Here is a 27,243-nt window from a genome sequence, read left to right as displayed (position 1 = left end):
ATTCTTGTCTGTAATAAAAGCTGGTTCCATATCTTAAAATCACAATGAAGTATCTCCAGCAGGACTGGAGTCCCAGATCATTTTGCCATATGAGACCCTATCCTCATGCCCACACATGCCCAAGTGTGGGCATCCATTGGGTGTTCTTTTGTGTGTCATGGAATGGTCTGCAAAAGGCTCTTCTCATGCTCCCCAGGCTGTCACCTCTTAGTAGTACTGTACAGATAAGATCTCTAGGCAGCCTGAGAAACCTCAGCAAAGGTCTTGCATTTCACTCTGAGTGTGCACTTGTTTTCCAAGCATGCACTGTGGAATACTGAAACCAGAATGTGTGTGACGTCTCCAGCTCTCCTTTCCCATTTGATTTTATCATAGCTGGTATTGCCATCACCACCTCCATTCTGTCAAGCAGCAGGAAGAGATGATTTGATTATATGAAATGAAAATAAGGAAAGCTCATCCTAGAACACTCAGGAGCTGGATTGTAGGCCTACACCTCCCATGTCCTTACTTGCAGTATATTCAATTAGACATCCTCTTCCTTTTAAAATTGAATTCCTGTTTAGCTCTTTCCTAAACTTTAAAAACTTTAAAAATAGTATGTTACACGGAGGATAGTTGATGATGTAATGTACTAATTTCCTCAACAAGTTCTCATAATAATCCATAATACTAGTTTCAGCAGACACTTTGAATAAAAAACCCAGTTATGTCCATCCTGGTGATTCTACTTCACGAATAATAGAAATTTAAATGTACAGAAAAGAATGGCTAGCTTATCTCTAGACAGTCTTTCCTGAATATGATTTTTCTCAGAGAAGGTCTTATTAGGGATTGGATAGCAAACTGTTTGGAGATGTACTTTCTGTTGAGGACAAGGAACTGCTGATGAGGGAACCCAGTCTATCACATGGACATATGGAATGCTCCTTAGTAATGCATGGAGGCTGGCCTCAGAGAAACTAGGCAAAACTCCCCTGGGAGTGGTTTGGGGCTTGACTCATGAAAACAGCTATTCCACTAAGAACCCAAGATCCATGAAATATAAATATTGCAGCTTTACTCAAGCCTCCAATTCATCATTTCCATCAGCAGGAATGGGGCTTCACCTGGATCCCACTTCCATTCATTAATATAAATATCATTGTATCTCTTGTTTAGGTTATGAAATTATGCAACATATACCTAGGACACATTTTTCTTTAAATGCACCTTTCACACAATATATAGCTATGTAGTTGAAAGGTTGATTACCCTTACAACTTTAACATTTGAAAATAGTGAATAGAAATAAACTCATTCATATGTATGTATAATGTTTATGTCATATATATGTAGATTCTAATATACGTATTCAGTATAATGTGCATCCATTTTATATTGGTTCACATAAATGCAATGCCTTGTGGGCTTACATCACCCTCATGTGCTTTTATCTTGAGTTTTTACTCTCAACACTGTCTGCCTTCTACTGAGCTTCTTTCCATTTTCTTTTTTCCTTTCTCCCTATTTTTGTATATATCACAAGTGTATACAGAGGTACATCAAGAGTTATTGTTTGGTCTCTGCAGGGACATAGGAGATTAGTATCCTTTCACATAAAATGACCCTTGGCTTATACTCTTGTCAAAGTGTACTGCTATTGGCATGGAATACATAATACATTATTTCACTCAACCAGCAATTGTGTGTGTGTACCCTTGAGGGGGCTTTGGCATGACTAGACTGTTGTTTAATATTTGTGTCAGGGCCATCTCTTCCTGGCAAAGAGTTGTATGAGCCATCATGTACTAAATGCCTTGCTGTGGGGAGAGCATTTGTTTGGTATTTCTTGCCAGCTGGATGCATTGGGGGTGTGGACAGCTGTAATATGGAGGTGTGACTCTGAGATACTGAGAAGCTGTTTGGTTTGTTATAGCAACTGCGAGAGTTGATAGCTGAACACAAGCCTCATATAGATAAGATGAACAAGACTGGGCCACAGTTACTGGAATTGAGCCCAGGGGAAGGCTTCTCTATCCAAGAGAAGTATGTGGCAGCCGACACCCTCTACAGTCAAATTAAAGAAGATGTCAAAAAGCGAGCTGTGGCACTGGATGAAGCCATTTCTCAATCAACTCAGGTAATCGTGTACACTAGAAATAGAACTGGGTCCTCCCCTCCCAAACAGCAAAGCAGGGAAAGCCATCCTCTTAGATATCCTGATTAAATTTCAACCAGAATTATTTCACTCCACTAACTCAGGGTATTGACACAGGGTATTTGTCTCTCAAAGGTGGTGTTTGCTTATGCCCAGCCCTTATATTTCTGTGCCTGCTTTAAGACACAATAAAAAATAATTTTCAGTGACTAAGAAACATAGTCACTCTCATTGCCAGATATTTAATTCCATGTCCATCTCAAGTGGAAGGTAGCATTTGCCATTGGAAGAGGTAAAGTATTACTGTCATTATTAATAAAACATTCTCAAGGCACTAAGAGGGAAGGCTGAATGATAAGCCAAATAAAAAGGAAGCAAATACGAAGTTGGAAATACATATTTTTTTTCCTTTTGTAAAAATCTTTTTTCAAGAAGTCAAATTCTAGAATTGCTCAAAGGTTTTCCACTTTCAAGGATTGGTTTCTATCATTACATACAGAGCATTAGAGTGGTCTGTTTTCTATAATCCCAAATGGTGGTTTCCTAAACTTTAAGAATAAAGTAGAGCTTGTGAATGGACTAGTTTTTATAAATTCGCTTAATATAAAAACAACAAATTTAGCTGGGTGCAGTGGCTCATGCCTGTAATCCCAGTGGCTCTGGAGGCTGAGGCAGAAGGTTCACTAGTTCAAAGCTAACCTCAGCAACTTAGTGAGGTGCTAAGCAACTCAGCAAGACCCTGTCTCCATATAAAATATTTTTCAAAAAGGGCTGAGAATATTGCTCAGTGGTTAAGCGCTCCTGGGTTCAATCCCTGGTACCAGAAAAGAAGAAAAAAAAAATTTTTAAATTTTAAACTATCTCAAATCTGAGATTGTGTTTGACCATGAATTAAATACAAACTTTTTTACTTTTTTTTTTTTTTTTTGGTGCTAGGAGTGGAACCCAGGGCCTTGTGCATTTTAAGCATATGCTATACACCCCCAGCCCTAAAACCAAATTTCTGATACAGCATTATGGAATGTTTGTTTAGTTTTTTGACATTTTTCAGTTTAGGAAATATGTAACTTAAGGAATCTTTTAAATCAAAATTGTCCGTGAATTTCACACTTAATAATATAGGTTTTTAGAATACCAAAATAGTCATTAGAAAAGAAGAAAACAATCAGTTTTGATAGAAAATATCTAGTTTATTGAATATAAATTTTAAAATTAATTTGAATTGTGATAACAGGATGAAGTAAAAGGTTAAAATAGATGCTGCTTTACAGTGGTCCAGTTATATGTTAAGATATTATCATTTCTTAATGAATACCCTCAATTATTTAAAAGAAACTAAGTCCATTCTACTTACATAGGGTATGTAACACAGAAGTGTATATACAAGTCATGATTTTAGGCATGACTTAATATTATTACCAGCTGTATCTAACTCTATGAATGGATATATTAACAAATGAGATTCACATTTAGTTCTTAATTAAAGAAATTAAGTGGATTTTTTTTTCCACTTAAATTTCACACTTAGTATCCCAGATCTGTTTCCTCCCAAATGATCCCACTGTTGTACTACTAGTTCCATGACAAGATCGACCAGATCCTTGAGAGCCTGGAGCGCATTGTGGAGCGCCTGAGGCAGCCACCTTCCATCTCTGCTGAGGTGGAGAAGATCAAGGAGCAGATCAGTGAGAATAAGAACGTATCAGTAGATATGGAAAAGCTGCAACCACTGTATGAAACTCTTAAACAGAGGGGAGAGGAAATGATTGCTAGATCTGGCGGCACTGATAAAGACATATCTGCCAAAGGTAATCATTTTGAAAAATTCAGCTATGCTTTTGTATCAACTCTCAGTTTTTATGTTGCTCTCTGATAGTCCAAATGCATAACAGAATGCCAGGTCTCGGAAAAGGCATTATAGATATGTGTTTAGGGTGGAAGGGCTGGGTATACAAGTCCCTTGTTAATGTCTTCCTGCGTTTGTGAAATTGATTGAATACAAACTGTGCCGTTATACAAAGACCATGTGATCCCTGGGCCTTTTTAAACAAGTAGGCTAAAGCATAGTGCTAATAAGGCCAAACCCAAGGTTTTTAAATAATTTTTTTCTTATTCCTGATTATATTAACTTACCTAGTATGCCTGCTCTGTCCCATAACCACAGAAATGGCAAGAGCATAGCCCATCCAACTTAGAGCCATGAGCTGGGCTTGTGCACAGTGGAAATTCATGATAGGGATATCTAGAAGCAAGCCAGAAATACACATCCTACATTTTTATATTCCTAGGACTAAAACAGATAACTTTATTCTTGAGTTGGAGAGAGTTACAAATGTTTACATGGTTACTTAATTTTTGAGGAAGTTTGACCAGGCTCAGCAAACTTAAAACTTATTAAACTTGGGTATACTCTGAGTTTACATAGCTTTGAGCATCTACTTTTTTCAGGAAGAGCCTTGGTTCAGCAGAGCAAGAGACCCATAGATCTTGCACTAGCTGGAATAGGATCTTTGGGCCCAGTGATACTGATCAGACTACAATCAGCCAAGACCTAGTCTAGTGTTAAATACCTAGCTAACTGAATCGCTGCTTTCTGTGTGAGCTAAAACATTTTGCTTTATTGCTTCAATGGGGCTAACCAACATCTGTGCTAATACTGTTTGGCTTCATAGCTGTTCAGGATAAACTTGACCAAATGGTTTTCATTTGGGAGAACATACACACATTGGTGGAAGAAAGGGAAGCTAAACTCCTGGATGTAATGGAATTAGCAGAAAAGTTCTGGTGTGATCACATGTCACTGGTAGTTACCACTAAAGATACTCAAGATTTCATCCGGGACCTGGAGGATCCTGGAATTGATCCTTCAGTAGTAAAACAACAGCAAGAAGCAGCAGAGGTAAGCAGAAAATCTCATTTAAAGTTTAAAAAAAGATAGGAGTTGCATAATGAAACCTGGATTCCTGTGGTATATGTTAGAAATATTATTCTGTTAAAATTTTATATTTATTTCTGAACATGGAATGCATAATGTTGGTAGGATATAGAATACACCCACAAATTTTGCTTGGAGACTGAATATTTAAAATAATTTCTCTCCATCTCCACTGCTTCTGCCTTTTCAGGGCCTCATTATCTCCCCCTTTTGGCTTCCAAAGTAACACATAGTACAGTCTCTTTAATTGCTAAGCCTCTAACCTTGCTGCCAATCATCTCTCTGTATCTGCTTTTATTACGTTGCTGCTTGAAAACCCTCAGAGGTACCCACTGCATGCTGGATAAAACCCAAATTTCCTAGACCAGGGTATGCAGCTTTTTATGCCCCAGCCTGGCCCAGACCTATTTCCAAAAACTTCTATTCTACGCTTCTTTACCAGATTCCCTCAATTGCAGTAGTTAGAAAGGGTCATCCCCCCAAACTCCTGTGCTTTACCTAGCATCCATCTGTGCCTTTGCACACTTTATTTCCTTACCTTAGAATGTTCTTTTGGCCACTTTGGTGACAAATCGTATTCAAGCTTCAAGTTTAAGCTCAATTATTACCACACCCCCCCATGTAACTCTGTTTTTGTATAGTTAGCAGAATTATCTGCTAAGAATAAGTTACCGTCTTTGTTGCCATAAAACTTTCAGACTCTACACATAGTCTGATTTATTGTTGCTTATACCTGTCTTTTCTGATGGACTGTGAGCTCCTTGAGGGGAATAACTAGATCTATTTTTCTTTATATCCCCAGTGCCTTAGGGCTTGTATTATGCTTTCTAAATATTTGTTAAATTAATTAATGTTTTTGTAGTTTATAAGTCGTACTTAGAATAAAGACATTAAATCCAAAGCTTGATTGCCCTAAATCTACTAACATATGTTAATTTGTATAAAGTCTTTGAGCTTATATTTTACCTAAGTCTATTTTAAATGCTTATTGTCAGGCATATTTGGTTTGAAAAACAAAATTTCCCTACACTTTACAGTATTGCTGATGTTTTTCAATATTTGTTCCTATTTTGTTATAGTATTTATTATTTATTTGTGTTCTTATAATAAAAATGTGGCATTGTTATTTAAATGGTGCCATTTTTCCTTTAAAATATTTCTTCTGTTTTTATGTTGAGAAAATTTATTGCGGAAATTTAGGAAATGGAAGAAAATAAAAATTATCATGATCCCACTTCCTAGAAATAATTACCATCAGTATCTTTTGTATACATCATTTTAGTTTCAGGGTGGTTTTGCTTAACATGTAAGGCTGTCACTTTCTTATTCTAGGCCATAAGGGAAGAAATAGATGGGCTACAGGAAGAGCTGGACATGGTCATTAACCTGGGTTCTGAACTCATTGCTGCATGTGGGGAACCTGATAAACCCATCGTCAAGAAGAGTATTGATGAGGTACAACTGGCTTAGTTTCTGCTCTTATCAGATGCCTTTGTAACAGTTTAGTTAACTCAAATATTTTTAACTAATATATTTTAACAACTAGTTAAAAATTTTGAACTTGACCCTAAAAAACTTATAATGTTTATGTCATAGTTAAATTCGGCGTGGGATTCTCTAAATAAAGCTTGGAAAGACAGAATTGATAAGCTGGAGGAGGCCATGCAGGCTGCGGTTCAGTACCAGGATGGACTGCAGGTAAGGTGGTTACAGTGTGTCTGCTGGTTTTAGCTGAAGGAGGCATCATACTAGTTGATGTCTACAAAATTACATATTGACACAACCCAAGACTGCAAGTGTGCATGCAGTTGTGGCCAAATCTATTCCTGTAACTGTCCCAGCTACTCCAGTTCATGTTTGGCCTTTTAGATGGCATTTCTGACCTTCCAGGTGTATAGATTGAAATGCGTATCTAAACACATAGTGAAATTTACTTTAAAAAGAAATCATTTTTTTAAAGTGAACGTAAGTGTTCCCTCACACAATTTTTCATACATGATTTAACACCAAACAGTGAAATGAAACCGAGACTGAATTTTGTTCTGAAGTTGAGTGGAATGAGATGAAAGGAGTAAACACTATCTAAAAATATCACCAAGTTTAACTAAAGTCAGAAGTAAAGAAATTTGATTTGAAGCCAATGTTCTCCATGTACTAAAATAGATTTCCATTTTGTTAAGTCATAATCTGGTGTGTAAAAAGTGTTTTCTTCTTTTCCATATATATAGTTTCTTTTAATAGCTGTTTTTCACATCTCTTCAAGGTTGTCAATCAGTTCATTAACCATTTATGAGTTGGTGTTTTCAATACCCAAAATTCTCTTCAGTGGAGGCCAACTCAGGGATTTTTCTTCCCTACCTTCCTTAACTTTGTTCCATTTCCTAACAGCCTGGCAGGAGTTTAATCTTTGATCCCTCTTACCATATGGAAAAAACCTCTCTCTAAGTATTTCCATAACACTGAGTGAATATTCTTTTTAATGTTCGGATGAGAACATCTTTTCCTTTTTCATTATGCCATTTCATTTCTATATTTGTAAAAATAAATATCACCAGCCAGGCTTTATGTTAGCTGAAAAGGGTTTTGAACTTTGGAAATATATGAAAAAAATCATTACAAATAACACCTTATTAAAACTTTCCACCCATCTTTTTTTTAAACAAAGTGATAACTTATTAGTTAATATCAAGTACTAATTAAATCAGGCTCCAGCCCTGTTGGTAAGGTCAGGCCATGATGGTGAATCTTTGAATTGCATTGTCCTCCAATAGAGGAGTCATAAGAGTCCTTCCACTGCTAGAAAAACAAGGGCCATCGAAGGTCCTATTGGTCCTGAGGAGCAGCTGGATTTACTAAAGACTTGCAACTGGTGTCAGTAGAGGTGGAAGGCCCCCATTAAAGACCTGCAGCTAGTGTCACTACAGATATGGAAGTCCCCAGGTACTTCTGAGGGTCCAAGGTATGATTAGGAAGTAGAAGATATTTTTTTTCCCAAGTTGCTGCTAAAGTTCTTAGGATTCATTAATGGCAGCAATTTCAGATATTTTTCAAGATCTTCCCCCCACTGTATTGTCTGGGAACTTCATTAAAGCACAGTGTCACTTTTTATATATTTAGTGCCTAAAAAAAAATGGTGAGTTAAGACTTTTCTAAAATACATAAGATATTGTAGCACCTTCAAATATACTAGTATATTAACATATACACTAATGTGTCTTTCAGGCAGTATTTGACTGGGTCGATATTGCAGGTGGTAAATTAGCTTCAATGTCTCCAATTGGAACAGACCTTGAAACTGTCAAGCAGCAAATTGAAGAACTAAAGGTATGTGTGGCAGCCACATCATTTACCAAAGACTTTCTTGCATTTTTCTTTGTTTTGTTCTCCTGATGCTGGGGATTGAACCCAGGACCTCATGCATGCTAGGCAAATGCTCTACCACTGAACCATATCCTAACACTACATTTTTAAGTTTTCAAGTCATCAGATTCCTAACATGAAATAAATTTACATTTTGCTTTTAAAAAGGGCTTAAAATAGTGCCTACACAAAGTAAGCAGTAGCTAAATGCTCATTAAAAAAGGAAATATACTAGTTATTTTCTTGTTATTTTGTTTATTATAGAAAAGTAGGAGAATACAAGTAAGCTAAAAGGAGAAAAACCAATTTTTCTAAGTTTCCTAAAATATGTTGTACCCAGAAGCAACTACTCTTGAGATTTGATGTATAGTCTTTCAAATATCCTCATATTGGGGGCATGGTGGAGTGTGGGGAGTGTGTCACCAATACACATGCAGCAACATTTTTTCTTTCATATGTTCTGAGTAATTAATGGACACATTCATAGTATAATTGTATTTCCCAAGATGTTTGTTTTGTAAATGTTTACTGGTTTCCATCTGCTTTCCTCTGTCATTTTTGCTTTTGTGGTTCTTAATTTCCAGCTGTGAAAATGGCTCGACTGTTTCCTCTCTGGATTCTTCTGTAGAGTGATTATTTACTGAAGTGAAATCAGCTATTGCCTTCCTAATTGTTCATACAGAGACCACTATCAGCGAAGTCCTTTAGATTTTGATATAAAATAATTAATTATCTGACTTTAGAATTATGGCATTTTCATCTGAGTCTGACAGACTGTTTCACGTAGAAACAAATTTTTCTTCTTGAGAATTTTATGATTACCATTGTTAGATTATTTTGTTTTACTTTGCCTTGTCAAATAACAAGCACATGACATACATATGTACAATTACAGCGATGAAGGAGAATTTATTTTGGATCCTTGTGTTTATTTATTTCAGATGGTTTTCATATAGCAAGCTGGTTAGGAGAGAAAACTCTGAAATCAAGTTGTCTAGATTTAGGTTTGAGTTCATCTGCTTGCTAGCCAAATGACCTCAGGAAAGTTTTCTGACTTCTCTATTTTTGTGTCCTTAGTGTGAATGGAGGATGAGAGTATTTCCTTATAGTAATAAGTTAGTTGAGTAACTTGATCATAATAAGTACTCACTGTAATTTACTTATTATTTTCATATGTTTGAAAGAAAATTAAGGAATTGCTTAGCCATTATTTACTATTACAGATTCAAAAATTTTATGAAGATATTTTATGACAGGACAATTTTCTGTTACAAGCAACCATTTTCTAACCTGTTGATTGGCAAAGCCAAGGTTATTAACTACATGTTTGTAATACAAGAGGCACCATGTCAGGGAATAGTAATAGTGTTCCTCTGTGTCAGCCAAGGGTGAAGTGTAGGAATGACTAAATATTAATGAATGTAACATAACCACACACATAAAAAAATTATCAGGGGATGCAAGATTCATGTCTGTTTTAGAGCAAGAAATACTGAGTTTCTTAGGTACATTGTTTTCTGGTTTTCATATATGTTGATATATATTTTATATTCGTCTTTCCTATCATTTCAAACTCATTTTTAGTGTACAATTAAATATTGGAATATGCTCGGACTTCTAAATTTATTCATTTTGTTGTAGAGAACAAAAATGAAATATCAAAATTTAAATAGAAGTATCTTTTCACTAGAAACAATGAATAAAGAGGAAACATTTTCCTTAATTTTTTATCTGTATTCTTCCATCAGTTAATCCCATGTTTAATTTTTATTCCTTCTCACTTTCCTACAATAGGAAATATGAATTAGAATAAAGATTTAACCACAGATTTTTGTTTGTTTAAAGTTACCAATGTGTAAAAAAAAAAAAAAAATCCCTTGTATCTTTCTGTCTTAGCAATTTAAGTCAGAGGCCTATCAACAACAGATAGAAATGGAAAGACTGAACCATCAAGCAGAACTTTTGCTGAAAAAAGTAACAGAAGAAAGTGACAAACACACAGTTCAAGACCCATTAATGGAACTGAAATTGATATGGGATAGCCTGGATGAGAGAATTATCAACAGACAGGTAAACATCAAGACTTTTGTTGTGAAGTTAAACATTGTTGATTTTAGGCATTAATGTAAAATAATTACTAAAAATAAAATCAGATAATTATGGAAATAAACTTTTGAAGTCCCAGATTCTCTTATTAGAGCTCTTTTTGCTTATGCCATTTTTTTAAAGAAAGAAGATCGAACTAAAAATGTGGAAGTGTATGTTGATTGGGCTTTCAGTGGGATGTGCTTATCAGCAGAAGAAAACAATTGATTTTTGCCCTTTTTTTTAATAAATATGGGTCATTCATAGATGGATCTTCTTTCTCTCTGCTTTCTCATAGCACAAGCTGGAGGGTGCTCTGTTAGCACTGGGTCAGTTCCAGCATGCTCTGGATGAGCTCTTGGCATGGCTGACGCACACTGAGGGCTTACTAAGTGAACAGAAACCTGTTGGAGGAGACCCTAAAGCCATTGAAATTGAACTTGCCAAGCATCACGTATGTAGCTATTGTTACGTATTATGTTTCTTTTCTATGCATTTTTAGTGTCATCAAAGTTTTTGGTATGTTTCTTTATGCATTTTTCAAGGTTATGATTTTAATACAAGTTCATATTTGATATTGGTAACTAAGGATTAAACTACTTAATAGGCTCTTATTACAATGTTTTTCTCATTGTTCAGTATAGTCGTTATCAAATACAGCAGATATGGGAAATTTGTGGCTAAATTTTATTGGAGCTTCATGGCAAACATGAATGATTAAAATTCTTAATTATACCTGTTATTGTGTTAACTTCAGCTATTTTTAAAAGTTGTTGGGCATAGCCTGAAAAAGTCAGGGATTCAAAATGTTGTTGTTTTGACACAGATTTTGTTTTTCCTCTGGTTCCTGTCTCCACTCAATGTCTCTTAGCCTGCTTGGGTATCTAACTGATTTCTGTCTGTACATCTCTCATTATGTTGTGGTTTTTTCATTCTATCTCAGTCACTCTTATCTTTGACTGGCTTTTTGTGTCATATTCCTTTCTAAATCAGTTTTTAAAAACATTTATGTTGAAAGGAGTTTTTTATGTTTTTTGATTTGAAGCTTATGAGTTGCAAGTTGTTAATCTTAAGAGACTCATGCAAAATCATTTTATGTCATTGTCATCTTTGTGACACTGGTTGATAATTCTTAGCAGCAAATCATTCCCTATTTCTTGAATCACTAGACTTTTATAAATGTACAGTAGAGTTTACCCTAACATTCCACAGTCTTTCCTAGACTTAAGCATTTACCTTACTAATAGTGTCTTCCAAGTCCTGAAGCTGAACTTTAAGTAAAGTTTTCCTGATTATCAGAGAGGTAACATTTAATAATTTACTTTTATTAACATTTTAATAGTAAATGTAAAATGCAAAAAAAATAGCATTTAAGATAATGAGATACAGTTTTTGACTATTCTTACTTTAGTTCTCCTTCTTTCATATTTTTCCCCATGCTAACAACTCCCTAGTTTAGATTCTTTCTCCTCTTTTGCCTGATCCTGTCTAAATGGATAGTCATTGACCAGCTATATCTGATTAAGAAATTAGGATTATTTTGCATAATTAGTGATTACATAGAAGCTTGTTTCATTATTTAATGTCTGTATTATACCTTTGCTTAAAGCAAAAAATGACTGATCAGACTAACTTCATAGAAACCAAATGTTTATTTTCATAGTGTGAGTTTATAGATGCATTTGTGTTTCCATTAACCTGGTAGTTGTTTTAAAAAGTAACCTACATCAGTGATATGAACTACATAAAATATATAGTAGAAATGGAAAGATGAGGCACAGATCCAGTTTTGGTGAGGGGTCTGGAAGGACCTTCTAGTTTTGTTTATCTATCTTTTGAGCAGTTAAAAATGGTTCCTTTTTTCTTTCCATTGCTCAAAGATCAAAAGTTAGAAGATTTAGAATTCTAAAAGAGTTGCTGGAGGAAGGAAGGTAATATTTCCACCCCTTCCTCTCCTGCAGTCTCCTGTAGACCGGGACCATTTAGAAGATTGCATTTTACAGTATTTTCTTTTAAATTTGGACAAGAACATTTAACACTTCCACCTTGAGAAAGAATTCCTACTATTAACATATCAAACTACCTGCTTTCTATAAAGATAACTCCTTATTCACTTGGTTTTATAGCCTTTGGAAAACACTCCTTCACCAGATGCCTTAGAAAATGAGTGAATACTGTCAGAAAACAGTGCTCTCAGATGGCTACTGCCCTTCTCTGAAATCCCTATCTTGATTCCCCTACAAACATGTGATATCTGACATGGGCTGAGAGCTGAAGTTCTTTTTCTTTACCATTCCCAACTATGAGCCAGTAAGCGTAGGGGAGGATTATAATGGACCCTAACAATATTACATTCCTTTGAAATTAGCAGTTAATTCTAGTGCCCCTCCAATAAGAGAAAATAAAGGAATATTCTTTGGTTACTTTCTTTCCTTTTAGAAAGCTAATTATAAAATATCTATATTTTAGAAGTGATAATTTTATGTTTGAAAATGAATATTGAAAATGAATATATAAAAATATTTCTAAATTAAGTAATTAAGACATAAAAATTAATTTTGATTCAATAAATTGAAAAAATTTAGAACCTTTAATGATAATCTCCAGATATGTAGTGCATCAGTTGCAAGATCATTGTAATGGGAAGAACTGGCAAGGTGTCCTTACACAATTATTTCAAGGGGTGTTGGTAGACTAAAACTATATCTAGGAAAGCTATAAAGTGAAATGAATTCCATCACTTTAAAACCTCACGTTAGATCTCTGCTTTAAGGTTTTTGTTTCAGAATGTCTCATAAACAGAAAATACAATTATGTTAAAAGTGGTATCACTGTGTTACCAACTGGCAAACATGATGTTATCTTAATATTTTCAGGTGCTTCAAAATGACGTATTAGCCCATCAGTCCACAGTGGAAGCGGTTAATAAAGCAGGAAATGATCTAATTGAATCAAGTGCAGGAGAAGAAGCAAGCAATCTTCAGCACAAGCTCGAAGTTTTAAATCAACGCTGGCAAAATGTTCTGGAAAAAACAGAAAAAAGGAAGCAGCAGCTGGATGGTGCCTTACGTCAGGTGAATAAAGAGACTAAATCCTGAGATTTAGTCTGTAGTGTTCAAGACCAAAATAGCATGGATTTCTTTCATTAGTTCGCAGACTGCTGTTTAATTTTTATACTTTAAGGAGAGTAGTAGAAATGAGTGTGGATAAAGAACAAAGTAAAGAAGAAGGCACTTCAGTTCTTAGCATAATACTTTTATCTGCTGAGCTGAGAGGCCAGGCAGATCTAATGGTACCTGGCTGTTGGGAATGCAGAGAGGGGCTTGGCAGGCTGGGACTGTTTGAATCTGTTTTCTGCTTTGAAAGTGAAAGTGTTTGTGGCTCAAACTTAAAACTTACCTATCACTGCAGGCCAAAGGGTTCCATGGCGAAATCGAGGATTTACAGCAGTGGCTTACTGACACAGAGCGTCATCTGCTGGCATCCAAACCTCTGGGAGGTTTACCAGAAACGGCCAGGGAGCAACTTAATGCCCATATGGTGCGTACAGATTTCCTACAGCTCTAGTCTCAGATTAACAGATTGACCATTTTTTGTGGGCCCTGGTGTTATGTTATATATAATAAGAAGAAGAGACTTTAAAAGATACGTGATTTTATAGCAGAGATTATCATGTATAAGAAATAATGCAAGTTATTGATTAAAAATTTTAAGTCAGAACCTATTCTTTATTTCAAAGATTAATGTGTCAGCACTTGAGGTTTTAGAAGTCAAGTTATTTTTTAGAAGCCAACATTTCCCCCAAAATTGATAAGCTCAAATGGATAATGTTATAATCCTGTGCAGGTTTTAAACTGTTGGGCCTTGAAGTATAAAGAAAAATCTCCAAAATAAATCAGAATATACTTAAAGATTATTGTTTTTTTCTATTTTAATTTGCTATATATATCAACAGAATGCACTACAATTTATATTACACATATACACAATTTTTCATATCTCTGTACACAAAGTAGAGTCACATTCTTCATGTCTTCATACATGTACTTAGGGTATTGATGACCATTGTATTCCACCGTCTTTCCTACCCCTATTCCCCACTCCCTTCCCGTTCCTTCCCTTCACCCTTTGCCCTATCTAAAGTTCATTTAATAAGCATGATATTCTCACCTAGTACCATGGAAGGCTGGAAAATATGTTCTTGTTCTGTTAAAAGAAGATACTTGTGTGTCTCCCCTCTCCCCTTTTGTACTGGGGATGGAACCCAGGGGTGCACTACCTCTGAGCTATACCCCAGCCCTTTTTATTTTTTATTTTGAGACAGGGTCTCACTAAGTTTCTGAGACTGGTTCCCAACTTGCCATCCTCTTGGCTCAGACTCCCAAGTAGCTGGGACTAAAGGTGCACACCACTGTGCCTGGCTAGTAAAACCTTTCTTTTTCTTTTTAATATTTTTTTTAGTTGTATTTGGACACAATACCTTTGTTTTATTTATGTGTTTTTATGCAGTGCTGAGGATCTAACCCAGTGCCTCACACATGCTAGGTGAGCACTCTGCACTGAGATACAATCCCAGCCTGTGAAATATTTCTTGACAACATGAAAACTATTGCTTCAAACTTTGGCATGCAGAATGCATTGATAATGATAGCACCATTTCTGAGATTTCTCAGTAGACTGGAAATGGCTGTAGGTTTTGGTATTATTTCAATATAGTAAAAAGTTTAACTGCATGTCATGATTGTTCTTTATGCCAGAGGAATGAATATTTGTTGAGGGGTTTGGGATTGATGACCTGGAAAGATAGAATTCTTAGATTTTATTTTCTTTAAAGTCATATAACTTCAAGGTGTCTCAATTTAGGAAGTCTGTGCTGCCTTTGATGTTAAAGAGGAAACATATAAGAGTCTGATGCAGAAAGGCCAGCAGATGCTTGCAAGATGCCCCGAATCTGCAGAGACAAATATTGACCAAGACATAAATAACTTGAAAGAAAAATGGGAATCAGTGGAAACCAAACTCAATGAAAGGAAAGTATGTGATTTGATTAAAATAATAGAACCAATGTTTTAGTTGGTTTGTTGCATGGATTTTGCTTTATTTCTGAGTTAGAACTATCAAGAGTAGAATTTTTAGTAATTCATGTTTAAAAAGGATTCTGTATGCATTTGGGGTTCCATGGCATCAGTTGAACCTAGTATGCTGACACAAGAGAATAAAGAGGTATCTATACAATACAGATCATAGCTCAAGTGTCATTCAGGGATATTTTTAAATATTATCAAACTCTCAAATTCTAATCACACCCACGAAACAAAGAAAGAGCAAGAGATTCTACTTGGATTTTATGAGCATTTACATAAAAATTTGATCCAAAAGTAATTACAATTTATGTTAAATTATGAATTTTTTATCACTTTTCAGAAATTTCAGAAGAACAATCTAAGAAATCTGTAATGCTGGGAGTAATGCTATAAGAAAATTGTCCATTAGCACAGTTTAGTGTATATTAAATATTTTCTACCTTTGGGAAAATACTTCTTACTAGATGGAACTTAATAAAGAGGTTTGATTTGCTAGTGTTTTAGTGAAGGCCCATTATAAAAAAGTAAGCTGACTATTTGGTTAATATGCATACTGTATTCATAAAGTGTGGAAGGGAAAGGAATCTGCAAAGAATGATTAACCTGAAACAAACCAATAATATAACCCAAACCCTTAGGCATCAAACACTAAATAATCTGCCTTCACAGACTAAACTGGAAGAAGCCCTCAACTTGGCAATGGAGTTCCATAATTCCCTCCAAGACTTCATCAACTGGCTCACCCAGGCTGAACAGACCCTAAATGTAGCTTCTCGGCCAAGTCTTATCTTGGACACAGTCTTGTTTCAAATTGATGAGCACAAGGTATGTAGTGACTCAAATGGATAGCATTCTCCTTTCAGACGCTGGGCTCTTTTCATGGGAAAAGTATGAATTTGGTGCTTGAAAACCTTCTGTTGACCATTAAAACAATTTGAGCTTTATGACACCAGAAGCATTTTTAAGATCGATCCATTTTTCTCCTGTTTCTAATTTTGTCCTTTTTTTCCGGGGGAAAGGTTTTTGCCAATGAAGTAAATTCTCACCGAGAGCAGATAATAGAACTGGACAAAACTGGAACCCACCTGAAGTATTTTAGTCAGAAACAAGATGTTGTCCTAATTAAGAATCTACTCATCAGTGTTCAAAGTCGATGGGAAAAAGTGGTTCAACGGTTAGTAGAAAGAGGAAGATCTTTGGATGAAGCAAGGAAGAGGGCCAAGCAGGTAATAAACCTTTATAGAAATTCTCTGAACTTGGCACTGGATCAGTTCTAACTACTGAAATGTATGTTATTAAAGTACTTTTGCTTGCGGGCAGTGTAAGGTGTAGCGATCAGGAGCCACGTTGTTTATTTCCTGAAAAGACCATGGCCTATTTTTGCATGTTGACATCATTTTTTGACCTGGCAGCAATTTCAGGCCCTGGGGAACTGATCTTGAAAGACTGATTATACCTTGACCATTATCATTAAAGCTCAAAAAGAAGCTCCAAATCTTGTTATTGTGTTTGTTGATTTTTCCTTTGTTTTTCAGCCTCCACTCTCATATTTAGAGCAAGGGATCATACTTTATTTTATTACTGATTTCCAAGTACTTCCTAAGGCAGTCTTCCTAAGGCAGGCTCAGTTACATGATATAACAAGTGTCATGGGAGTCAAGTATTTCATTGTTTATAGCTATCAGGATAAATTTTTTAAAGTTTTAGAAATGGCAGATTGCATTAGAGAATTACATGCTCTATGTTCCTTTTTGAGTGGGAGATATGACTTGTCCAGTGTTAAAAAGAAGCCTTTGGAACAGAGTTAGTTTCTAATGTTTCTTCAAAACTATATTAATTTGGGCTGAGGTTGTGGCTCAGTGGTAGAACACTTGCCTACCAGAGTGAGGCACTGGGTTCGAGTCTCAGCACCACATATAAATTAATAAATAAATAAAGGTCCATAAACAACTAAAAAAATTTTTTAAAAATATTAATTCTGAGCCTAACATTTTTTTTCTCTGCAGTATGTGGCATATTGCCACCTGTAGTACAGGTATTTCTTGATTTTGGAACTTCTCATTTACAAAGGTTTTTTGGTACCAATAGCCAGTTACTTATCCTCTTTCTTCATTCTTCACTTAATCAATTTCCTGGTTTCATTTCATTTAACTTACTTCATAAACTTTTTCCACTGTTTCACTGGAAATGGATAGCATTCCCTCTATTTATATGGCTTAAAAATAGCTTTGAAAGCAGAACCCTCTTTAGAACCTATGGTTTATATTAGTGAACTTAGCATCCAGCTGTTGCAACCTATGTTATTTAGTCTCAAACTACCTAACACCTTAACTATCTGTTTCTTTAATTTCTTTATTTTTTATTCTAGCTCAGTTTTTGGCTCTAATGTAGATCATAATTCTCTGACTTTGGCATTTTATGTGCCTTTCTGCCTGGCTTTTTTCTTTTTCTATGTTTAAATTGATTCGAGTTTTGGGAGGGATGTGCAGAGAGAGCAGATTTGTAATGAGATAATCTCTTGTGGGCCCTGAAGCTTCGTGGTTCTGTGCCTGGATTGTGCTCATGTTGTTAAATGTCTTTTTGTAATTTTTTATTAATGTTCTTTGGTAGACAAGTCTTTTATGTTGATTACTTTAGTTTTGTTATGTATATGTTCATTTTAGTTTATTATAAGAAATAATTTATAACCAGTTTCACAATTTGGTATCTAAAATTAGAACCTACTAATTCTTCTACATGATAGAAAAGAGACCTTGGCTGAAACCAAAAATATGTATCTCCAGAGTGTGAGAATTATATTTTGTTAGAACTGAAATATTGTGGGTGCTTGTACATATAAAACCAGTATGTGAGACACAGGCATTAATATGAGAATTTTGTTAGCACAAATGAAGATGTGGAATTATCTTTATGGTAAGTAGGAATACAATGCCTCTTTTTGTTCTTGTTACTTTTAAAAACCAATTTCCAAGCTTTATTCTTCCTCCTCCACTTTCCTTCCTTTTTCTTAACACATTAGAAGTTTAACACCTGGGACTGGGGTTGTGGCTCAGTGGTAGAGCGCTCACCTAGCATGTGCAAGGCCCTGGGTTCAATCCTCAGCACCATATAGAAATAAATAAATAAAATAAAGGTATTGTGTCCAAATACAACTAAAAAATAAATATTAAAAAAAGAAGAAATTAAACACCTTAGAAGTAAATCCACATGTGTCAAGAGACCACAGTGGACCACAAAACACAGCACAACACAACAAAAAGACCAAACAACATTTTATGAGAATCAGTGTTAATTATTGAGCAAAAATAAAGAACAGGAAAAAGGAAGTTCTCCCTGGAGCTCCTTAACTGGGTCTGTTCCTATTTCTGTTCATGTCCATGTGTTGAATGGGTTACAACAAAATTACCATGGGGTACAAACATAAATGCCAAGCACTGTCCAAACATTTTGTAATTTTCTGGAGAAAGCTTTACTTTTTTCTTCTTCAAGGGAAATTTTGAATGAATGATATTCAGTATGTCCATTAATATTAATTTCTATTTTAAAATATGCTAGATATCAAATACAGTATTTTCAAAAATTTCTGGACAAAGATGTGAATTTCTTTTACAGTTCCATGAAGCTTGGACTAAACTAATGGAATGGCTGGAAGAGTCAGAAAAGTGTTTGGATTCTGAACTGGAAATTGCCAATGATCCAGATAAAATAAAAACACAGCTTGCACAGCATAAGGTGGGTCTATCATTAGAAAAGCATATTGTGCAATACATCATTATGTATTTCAATATCACATCTAGATTCTTACTTGATTATGTATTTATTCATCACTAGAGAAAAAAGCCCACCCAGTATGAATTTATGTCAAATTTAAAACCAATTGCATTTGATGTGAGTCAGGCAGCAATAATGTCTTTACTTTTAGTGACTGTTATATTAATGATTCAAGAGTTAATTGCTTTAAAAAAAAATACAAAATTAAAACTGAGAGTTAAGGATGTGACTCAGTGGTAGAGCACTTGCTTAGCACATGCAAGATCCTAGGTTTGATGGCCAGCATTACCAAAAAGAAAAAAATAAAATAAAATAAAACTAGACTTCCTCTGCAGTCTAAAATGCATAAAGAATTTGTAGTGGTTTGAATGTTGACATTGGCATTTCGATTTTCACATGCCCTGCTACCCAACTCTTGCATTTGTGTCTGTTTACAGTTCTGTTTGTAAAGTGATCACCAACCGTGAGGGTGAGGATGTGGGTAAAAGGAGAGTTGGTTTCTTGCAAACAGTTTTACAGTTTTAGGCATCTACCTATAAATCACTGCTTAAAACATTGATAACTTTAAAAGGTTGGAAAAATTAGGAGCAGCGTCAGGTTCATCATCAGAAAATTCTGGCCATCATTTTCACCCAGGCGGGCTAGGCTCACAGGGTCAAGACCAGAGGATGCCTGGAGGAAACACATTGAACATCTGTTCTTGGCTGAATGAGGGCTTATGAGGGTTTGTTCTGCTGGCAGGTGGGGAGCTGCCACATCCAATCTTGGAAACACAGTGACAGTGAACAGCACCTTCCATCCTTCCCCTCTGATGGAAAAATAATAGCCTGTTTCTCAAGATAGAATGCCTTTTATGAATTTGAACATGGAGGACTTGTAGTGTTATGAAAGTATATTGCATAATAGAGAATCCCAGATAAAGAAAATGCACAGAACTAATCTAACAGATCCTTTGTTTTGCCCCATATTGTCTGTAGCCAAAGTCAGCTATTTCTTCAAGACACATTTCAAGGTAGTCCATTATTAATTTTCAAAGAAGTCTTTTGTACTTATTCATCATTTGGGGACTTTTGTCTTTTAAAAATACTCGGCTGTAATATTATGTGTTTACCGTGTGAAGAAAGCCTTTATCAATACCGTGATTCTAATAAACACAAGCATTCTGTTCAGAATGCATGAAAAAATAACATTTAGAATAATAAACTATAGAAATAGCATGATATTATAATTATTTTAATACTTTGAAATTTCCAGATGTAGTTGCCTCAAAATACATTTTGTGGGGCTGGGGTTGTGGCTCAGTGGTGGACCACTTGCCTAGCATGTGTGAGGTACTTAGGTTCAATCCTCAGCACTATATAAAAATAAATAAATAAGTGAATTGTGTTCAGCTACAAATATATAATATATAAATTATATAAAGAAACAACCTGGGGGCTGGTGTTGTAGCTCAGTGGTAGAGTGTTGGCCTAGCACGTGTAAGGCCCTGTGTTTGATCCTCAGCACCACACAAAAATAAGTAGAATAAAAAAATTTTATGTCCATCTACAACTAAAATTACATTTTAAAAAAATGCAACCTGGTGATATATGCCTATAATCCCAACTACTCAGGGGCTGAGGCAGGTGAATTCAAGAACTGTCTGGGCCATTTAGCAAGATCCTGTCTCAAAATAAATTTAAAAATATACTATTTTGTCTTGTAATAGGACATTTAAAGTTTAACTTTTAAAGGCAATAAAATCTTATTAGATCATTGTTAACCTTGAGATTATGTGAGAAAATTACATTCACAGAGCATTTTGCTACCTAGTGTGATTCTATTGTGCTGCCTGAATTGAGAATCACTGTATTATAATTGCCTTGATATTTTGTAAGGTTGTAAGCTACCCATTAAGTTGACCTTTCTTTCTTCTCCATCTACGAGGTTGTACATTCAATGGCAGTTGTCTTTTTTTCCTAGCCTTCTATTAAACACTTACAAATACCTACTATGTATAAAATGATAACGAAAGACTTGCAAAGACAGTTCCTTTGGTCTGTAAATGCTTATAGTTGAGCTATGTAGAAAGAATATAACTCATCCCTCCACACATAGAGATGTGTACATACACAAACATGAAAGTCTAACAGTGTAAAAGGCAGCAAGGTAAGATGTCATGTTAGCAATGTAGCCATTAGATTCTGAAAGAGCAATCTGTAGATGTTCTAAGATATAGATAGGGCTTTGTATAGCCAGAGAGAAAGTATATAGGCTTCCTAAATGGTGAGAATGGCATAAGCCATGGGCCCAAACATGAGAATCTGGAGGGGCAATTCTTACTTCCCCTTCATCTTGGCTCAGAGACTCCATTTGTCAGGGATGCCTCTTTAGTGCCTTTTATCTATTTTGTTTATTAGTCCCAAGTAGATATGCACATTGTTTTCTTGTTAAATATATAGGAGTTTCAGAAATCCCTTGGAGCCAAGCATTCTGTCTATGATACCACCAACCGAACTGGCCGTTCTCTAAAGGAGAAAACCACCCTAGCTGATGACAACCTGAAGCTGGATAACATGCTGAGTGAACTCAGAGACAAGTGGGATACCATATGTGGAAAATCTGTGGAAAGGTAGGATGTCCATCCCATTTATTGATTCTTGATTTTAATTCATGTGCCAAAGGAGTCTTATTAAGAAAGTTGGGGTTTAATCCCACATGATGGAGATTAGGGCCTACTTTTTCTTCTATTAGACGCAGGGTCTCTCGTTTTATTCCTAGGTCTTTGATCCATTTTGGATTGAGGTTTGTGCATGGTGAGAGATAGGGGTTTAATTTCATTTTGTTGCATTTGGATTTCTAGTTTTCCCAGCACCATTTGTTGAAGAGGCTATCTTTTCTCCAATGCATGTTCTTGGCACCTTTGTCTAATATAAGATAATTTTAATTTTGTGGGTTAGTCTCTGTGTCCTCTATTCTGTACCATTGGTCTACCAGTCTGTTTTGGTGCCAATACCATGCTGTTTTTGTTACGATTGCTCTATAGTACAATTTAAGGTCTGGTATAGTGATGCTACCTGCTTCGCGCTTCCTGCTAAAATAAAAATCTCTTATTTTTCCAGATGAATTTCATGATTGCTTTTTCTATTTCTATGAGGAATGTCATTCAGATTTTGACTGGAATTGTATTAAATCTGTAATAATCTGTGAGGTGAATAGAGAGCCTTTATCTTGGGAGCAAAACTTTACCCTTCACACGTCAGATAAAGCACTAATCTCTAGGGTATATAAAGAACTCAAAAATCTAAACGCCAAAAAAAAACAAATAACCCAATCAATAAATGGGCCAAGGACCTGAACAGACACTTCTCAGAAGATGATGTACAATCAGTCAACAAATATATAAAAAAAGTTCATCATTGCTAGCAATTAAAGAAATGCAAATCAAAACTACTCTTAAGATTTCATCTCACTCCAGTCAGAATAGCAACTATTATGAAAACAAACAACAATGAGTGTTGGTGAGGATATGGGGGAAAAGGTACACTCATAAATTGCTGGTAGGGCTGCAAATTGATGCAGTCACTATGGAAAGCAGTATGGAGATTTCTTGGAAAATTGGGAATGGAACCACCATTTGACCCAGCTATCCCTCTCCTCGGTCTATACCCAAAGGACTTAAAAACAATATAGTACAGGGACACAGCCACATCAATGTTTATAGCAGCACAATTCACAATAGCTAAACTATGGAACCAACCTAGATGTCCTTCAGTAGATTAATGGATTAAAAAAAATGTGGCATATATACACAATGGAATATTACTCAGCAGTAAAAGAGAATAAAATCATGGCATTTGCAGGTAAATGGATGGAGTTGGAGAAGATAATGCTAAGTAAAGTTAGCCAATCCCCGAAAAACCAAATGCCAAATGTTTTCTTTGATATAAGGAGGCTGATTCATAGTGGGGTAGGGAGGGGGGAGCATGGAAGGAATAGATGAACTTTAGATAGGGCAGAGGGGTGGGAGGGGAAGGGAGAGAGCATGGGGTTAGAAATGATGGTGGAATGTGATGGACATTATTATCCAAAGTACGTGTATGAAAAAAAAACAACAACAAAGTACGTGTATGAAGACAAGAATTAGTGTGAATATACTTTGTATACAACCAGAGATATGAAAAATTGTGCTGTATATGTGTAATAATAATTGTAATGCATTCCGCAATCATATAAACTTAAAAAAGAAAGTACGATGTCCTTTAGGCAGTTTGGTTACTTTGTAGACCTCCCTCAAATAGAACTTAGTGGTACTTTGCAGGGACATTATAGGGACCTTAGATAACTTCTTTGCCTAAGGGACATCTGCTTGTCCTAAATATCCATTCACAGAGCACCTGTTCTGAGAAGCCTTTGCTGTTCATTATTCTTTGTTTTTAACTACTCATTAGAAGGGAAAAAAAAAAAAAAAGATACCTTCCCCAGTCTCTGTCATCTCACTCACACTTGACTACACAAAACTGCTCTGACTGGTCTCCCCAAACCTGCTTTATCCCTCCTTTCATCTAACCTCCATGGAGCTACTTAGGATGATTTTTTTTATTTAAATGCAATGGGATCTTATCATTCCTGCTTCATGCCCTTCAGGGCCTTGTTGTTGGATGTGGATAAAACATAGGCTCCTTAATGTGGCAACCAAGGCACTACTGATCTGGCCCCAGCATTCTCTTCAGCCTCCATTCACCCCTTTCCAGTCTCCCTCTTTCTCATTACACTTTTGTGAAGGTACAAGACTTATTTCAAAAATTCGGAGTACTTAAGAAAGTACAAAGTACAAGAGTTCAAATATCTTGTAAATGTTTTAAAGCTTTCTGTTGAACCTTAGTGTTAGTTGTTTTTGCCAAAAGGGTTGAGTATACCATATCTGAAGTACTTAAGAAGTTTTTTAGATGTTGGAATATTTGCATTTAAAGAATGAGATATCTTAGGGATGGGACCCAAATCTAGACATGAAATTCTTTGGTTCGTATATACCTTATACACATAGCCTGATGTAGTGTTTTGTAATAATATTGAGCTTGCCATAAAGTGTCATGGTATAGAATTTTCTACATGTGGCATTGCATTTTTCCTTACAAAGTTTCAGATTGTGAAACATTTTTGGATTTTAGATTTTTGGATCAGGGATCCTCAACCTGTATCCAGGGCCCCTGAAAATTTAGTTTTTGTTGTTGGAATTTTCCTTCTGATCTCCTTTAGCATATTTTTGTCCTTTTACATATGTACATACAAATTGTGTGTGTGTGTGTGTGTGTGTGTGTGTGTGTGTATGTACGCATATACTTTTTCAGGGATGAATGGCATCTTTTATGTGAATTTTATGTTCTTTGCTTTTTGATGTATATTTTTTAAATAAAATTTCTGTACATGATTTTTAGAAACTGTTCCTGTTTCAAACAACTCATAAATTAACAAATGTTATGTTTTCCTTTCACTTTTTTATTTCCAAAAGGTTTGTTTGGCAAAATTCAAGTCTTAATAATAATAATAATAATAAAGATTATTCAGTTCTACAGAACTTCACAATAAGTTTTTACAGTATTAGTTTTTTTTTCTTCTTCCATCTCAAAAGGACATCAATTTTGCAATGTCATATAAATGATTTTGTTTTAACATTTCTGAAAAGGCAAAAAGTTACAGTGATGAGGAACAGAGCAGTGAATGCCAGGGCAAGGTGTGACTATAAGGAAAGAGCATGAGGGGCTTGGGAATGGTGAAACGGTATCTTGATTATGGAGATGGTAATATGAATCTGTACATGTATTTAAATTCATAGAACAGCATACTAAAACAGTCAAGTTTATTGTCTGACCACCTAAAGCAAATTTGTAAAAATCTTTTTTAAATTATGAAGGCATGTTTTTAGGAAGGAACTCAAAAAATCATTAATTTCCAAAGTTTATGGTAATGGAATTTTCCTGGAACAGATGTCAGGAATATTTAAGTAATAACAAAACTTTTATAACTTTTTTTATTTTTATGTTTTATGGAAAGTAAAGAAACAGCAGTAAATACCTATATATTGTCCCTTCTCTTGAATACCACTCACCCTGCATAAATAAACTTTATGTGTTCAGACATGTTAAGGCAGCTCTTCTGTTCTCAGAGTAATTTTTCTACCCTTTTTCCCCAGACAGAACAAATTGGAGGAAGCATTGCTATTTTCTGGACAATTCACAGATGCCCTGCAGGCCCTCATCGATTGGTTGTATAGGGTTGAACCCCAGCTGGCAGAAGACCAGCCCGTTCATGGAGACATTGATTTAGTGATGAATCTAATCGATAATCACAAGGTATTTTCTGGGACATTATATCTCATTTGCTTATTCTGAGTCTAGAGGGGAGTATACCACTTAAATTAGCCCTTTAAAATCAGGAGACTGTGTCATAGTACATCACTATCTTTGTTGTTGAAATTTGTGTACTTCTGAGCAGAAATCAGGAAGCCAACTAAAAAAAGTGCTAGGGGAGCACTGGGAATGTTGTTCAGTAGTAGAGCACTTGCCTGGCATGTACCGAAACGAAAACCAAAAAGGTGATAGGGGAAAATTACTTGAGTTATTGGTGAAATACTTTTGTTTTTGTGCTTTAAACCCTGTTTCAAGCATGTTTTACTATCTTTAGTTGTTCATCTAAATAATTATATAATAAAATTTAAAATCATTTGTTCAGTGACCCAGAACTAGGTCATTGCATAAATGTGCAGATTTGTGACATGATCCGTGGGGGTCATGATTAAAGCTCTTCTTTTTTAAAAGCTGTTTTAACCTTGTCCCTTGAACTATAGCAATTTATGAATCACCAGCATGTGCTATGAGGGATTTATTATTTTTTTCAAGATAATTGGTTTGCTTGCAATCTCCTGATCTGTACGTTAAACTGTCATGCAAAGATATATTTGAAGTGCCCAGCTGATAGTAGTGTAAGTTCCTAAATTATCATCAAACGATATAATACAGCTTAACCTTGGAAACACCATGAAACATAGTACTAATATAGAATGGTTATGTTATTAGAGTTGACTTTCTGAACAAATATCTTACAACACTCTGACTTAATTCCTGTTGTGATTTTTTTAGTTCAGAAAATGTATACATTTTTAAATGTTCTCTTTATGTTTCCCTATTTTGATTTACCTGTCCTTCTTAAAATAATTGGTTCCTTGTCATATTTTTTTCCTTTTCTGTTTCTAGTCTATGATTATACCCATTAAAGAGAGTTTATTATATTAGAAAATTAAAGAATAAATAAGGAACATTGACAAGGCCTACAAAAATTACAAATCTTAAAAATTACATTGCTTTGCTTATATTGAAACAAACATTTTGTGCATGATTAATACAAACTTTTCCATTTCTTGGAACTCATTTAGTGAGTAATGGATAGTATAATGTTACTTTTTACATAATGCCATTTTTATAAACTCACTGTCTAAATATTTACTGCCCTAGACACTTGCCAATTTTTTTATACGTTAAAGATCACCAAGAATGAATTAATCATTTAGCATTAGTAATACAATTGGAAGGCTCAGGAAATTTCAATAAAAGTACATTGGAAACTCTAATCAGAACTGTTGGGACTAGTTTCATCACAAATGGAATGTTTAGATATTGTCCCTTCAGTGCTTGTGTGTGTGTTCAGTACATATGTGTGTACCGTCTCTGCAGACACATGTCGTTTAACAGTGGTTGAGTAAAATCAAAGAATTAACTATACTGTGTTTGGATTCTTGGATGGGCTCCCTTTTGTGACTGATCTGAGTCTCAAATAGAAACACACAGATATACCCAATGGTAATGTTCATTTGGGGGGATTATTTGAAAAAT

At 35.2% G+C, this 27,243-nt stretch overlaps 1 protein-coding gene across 33 annotated transcripts in view; it reads left to right on the top strand.

Annotated features, from left to right (window-relative positions):
* Window positions 1–27,243, top strand: part of Dst (dystonin) — a 436,897-nt gene that overhangs the window by 385,932 nt on the left and 23,722 nt on the right. For 32 of the 33 annotated variants that reach the window (XM_015487875.2, XM_048805541.1, XM_048805534.1 and 29 more), the window contains 16 exons: window positions 1,919–2,122; window positions 3,717–3,948; window positions 4,813–5,039; window positions 6,408–6,530; window positions 6,672–6,773; window positions 8,298–8,399; window positions 10,332–10,505; window positions 10,819–10,974; window positions 13,397–13,594; window positions 13,932–14,060; window positions 15,384–15,554; window positions 16,274–16,429; window positions 16,624–16,830; window positions 19,217–19,336; window positions 21,817–21,986; window positions 25,548–25,707. In XM_015487875.2, coding sequence (XP_015343361.1) covers window positions 1,919–2,122; window positions 3,717–3,948; window positions 4,813–5,039; window positions 6,408–6,530; window positions 6,672–6,773; window positions 8,298–8,399; window positions 10,332–10,505; window positions 10,819–10,974; window positions 13,397–13,594; window positions 13,932–14,060; window positions 15,384–15,554; window positions 16,274–16,429; window positions 16,624–16,830; window positions 19,217–19,336; window positions 21,817–21,986; window positions 25,548–25,707 — 2,631 coding nt within the window. Of the gene's footprint in view, window positions 1–1,918; window positions 2,123–3,716; window positions 3,949–4,812; window positions 5,040–6,407; window positions 6,531–6,671; window positions 6,774–8,297; window positions 8,400–10,331; window positions 10,506–10,818; window positions 10,975–13,396; window positions 13,595–13,931; window positions 14,061–15,383; window positions 15,555–16,273; window positions 16,430–16,623; window positions 16,831–19,216; window positions 19,337–20,996; window positions 21,001–21,816; window positions 21,987–25,547; window positions 25,708–27,243 lie in introns of all 33 variants that reach the window. The other variant, XM_048805557.1, reaches the window with a different exon arrangement.

This window comes from Marmota marmota, unplaced genomic scaffold (genome assembly GCF_001458135.2).
Source record: "Marmota marmota marmota unplaced genomic scaffold, marMar, whole genome shotgun sequence".
Classification (NCBI taxonomy): Eukaryota; Metazoa; Chordata; class Mammalia; order Rodentia; family Sciuridae; genus Marmota; species Marmota marmota.
Note: the sequence above shows the minus strand (reverse complement) of the source record. Positions and strands in the feature narration are given on the sequence as shown.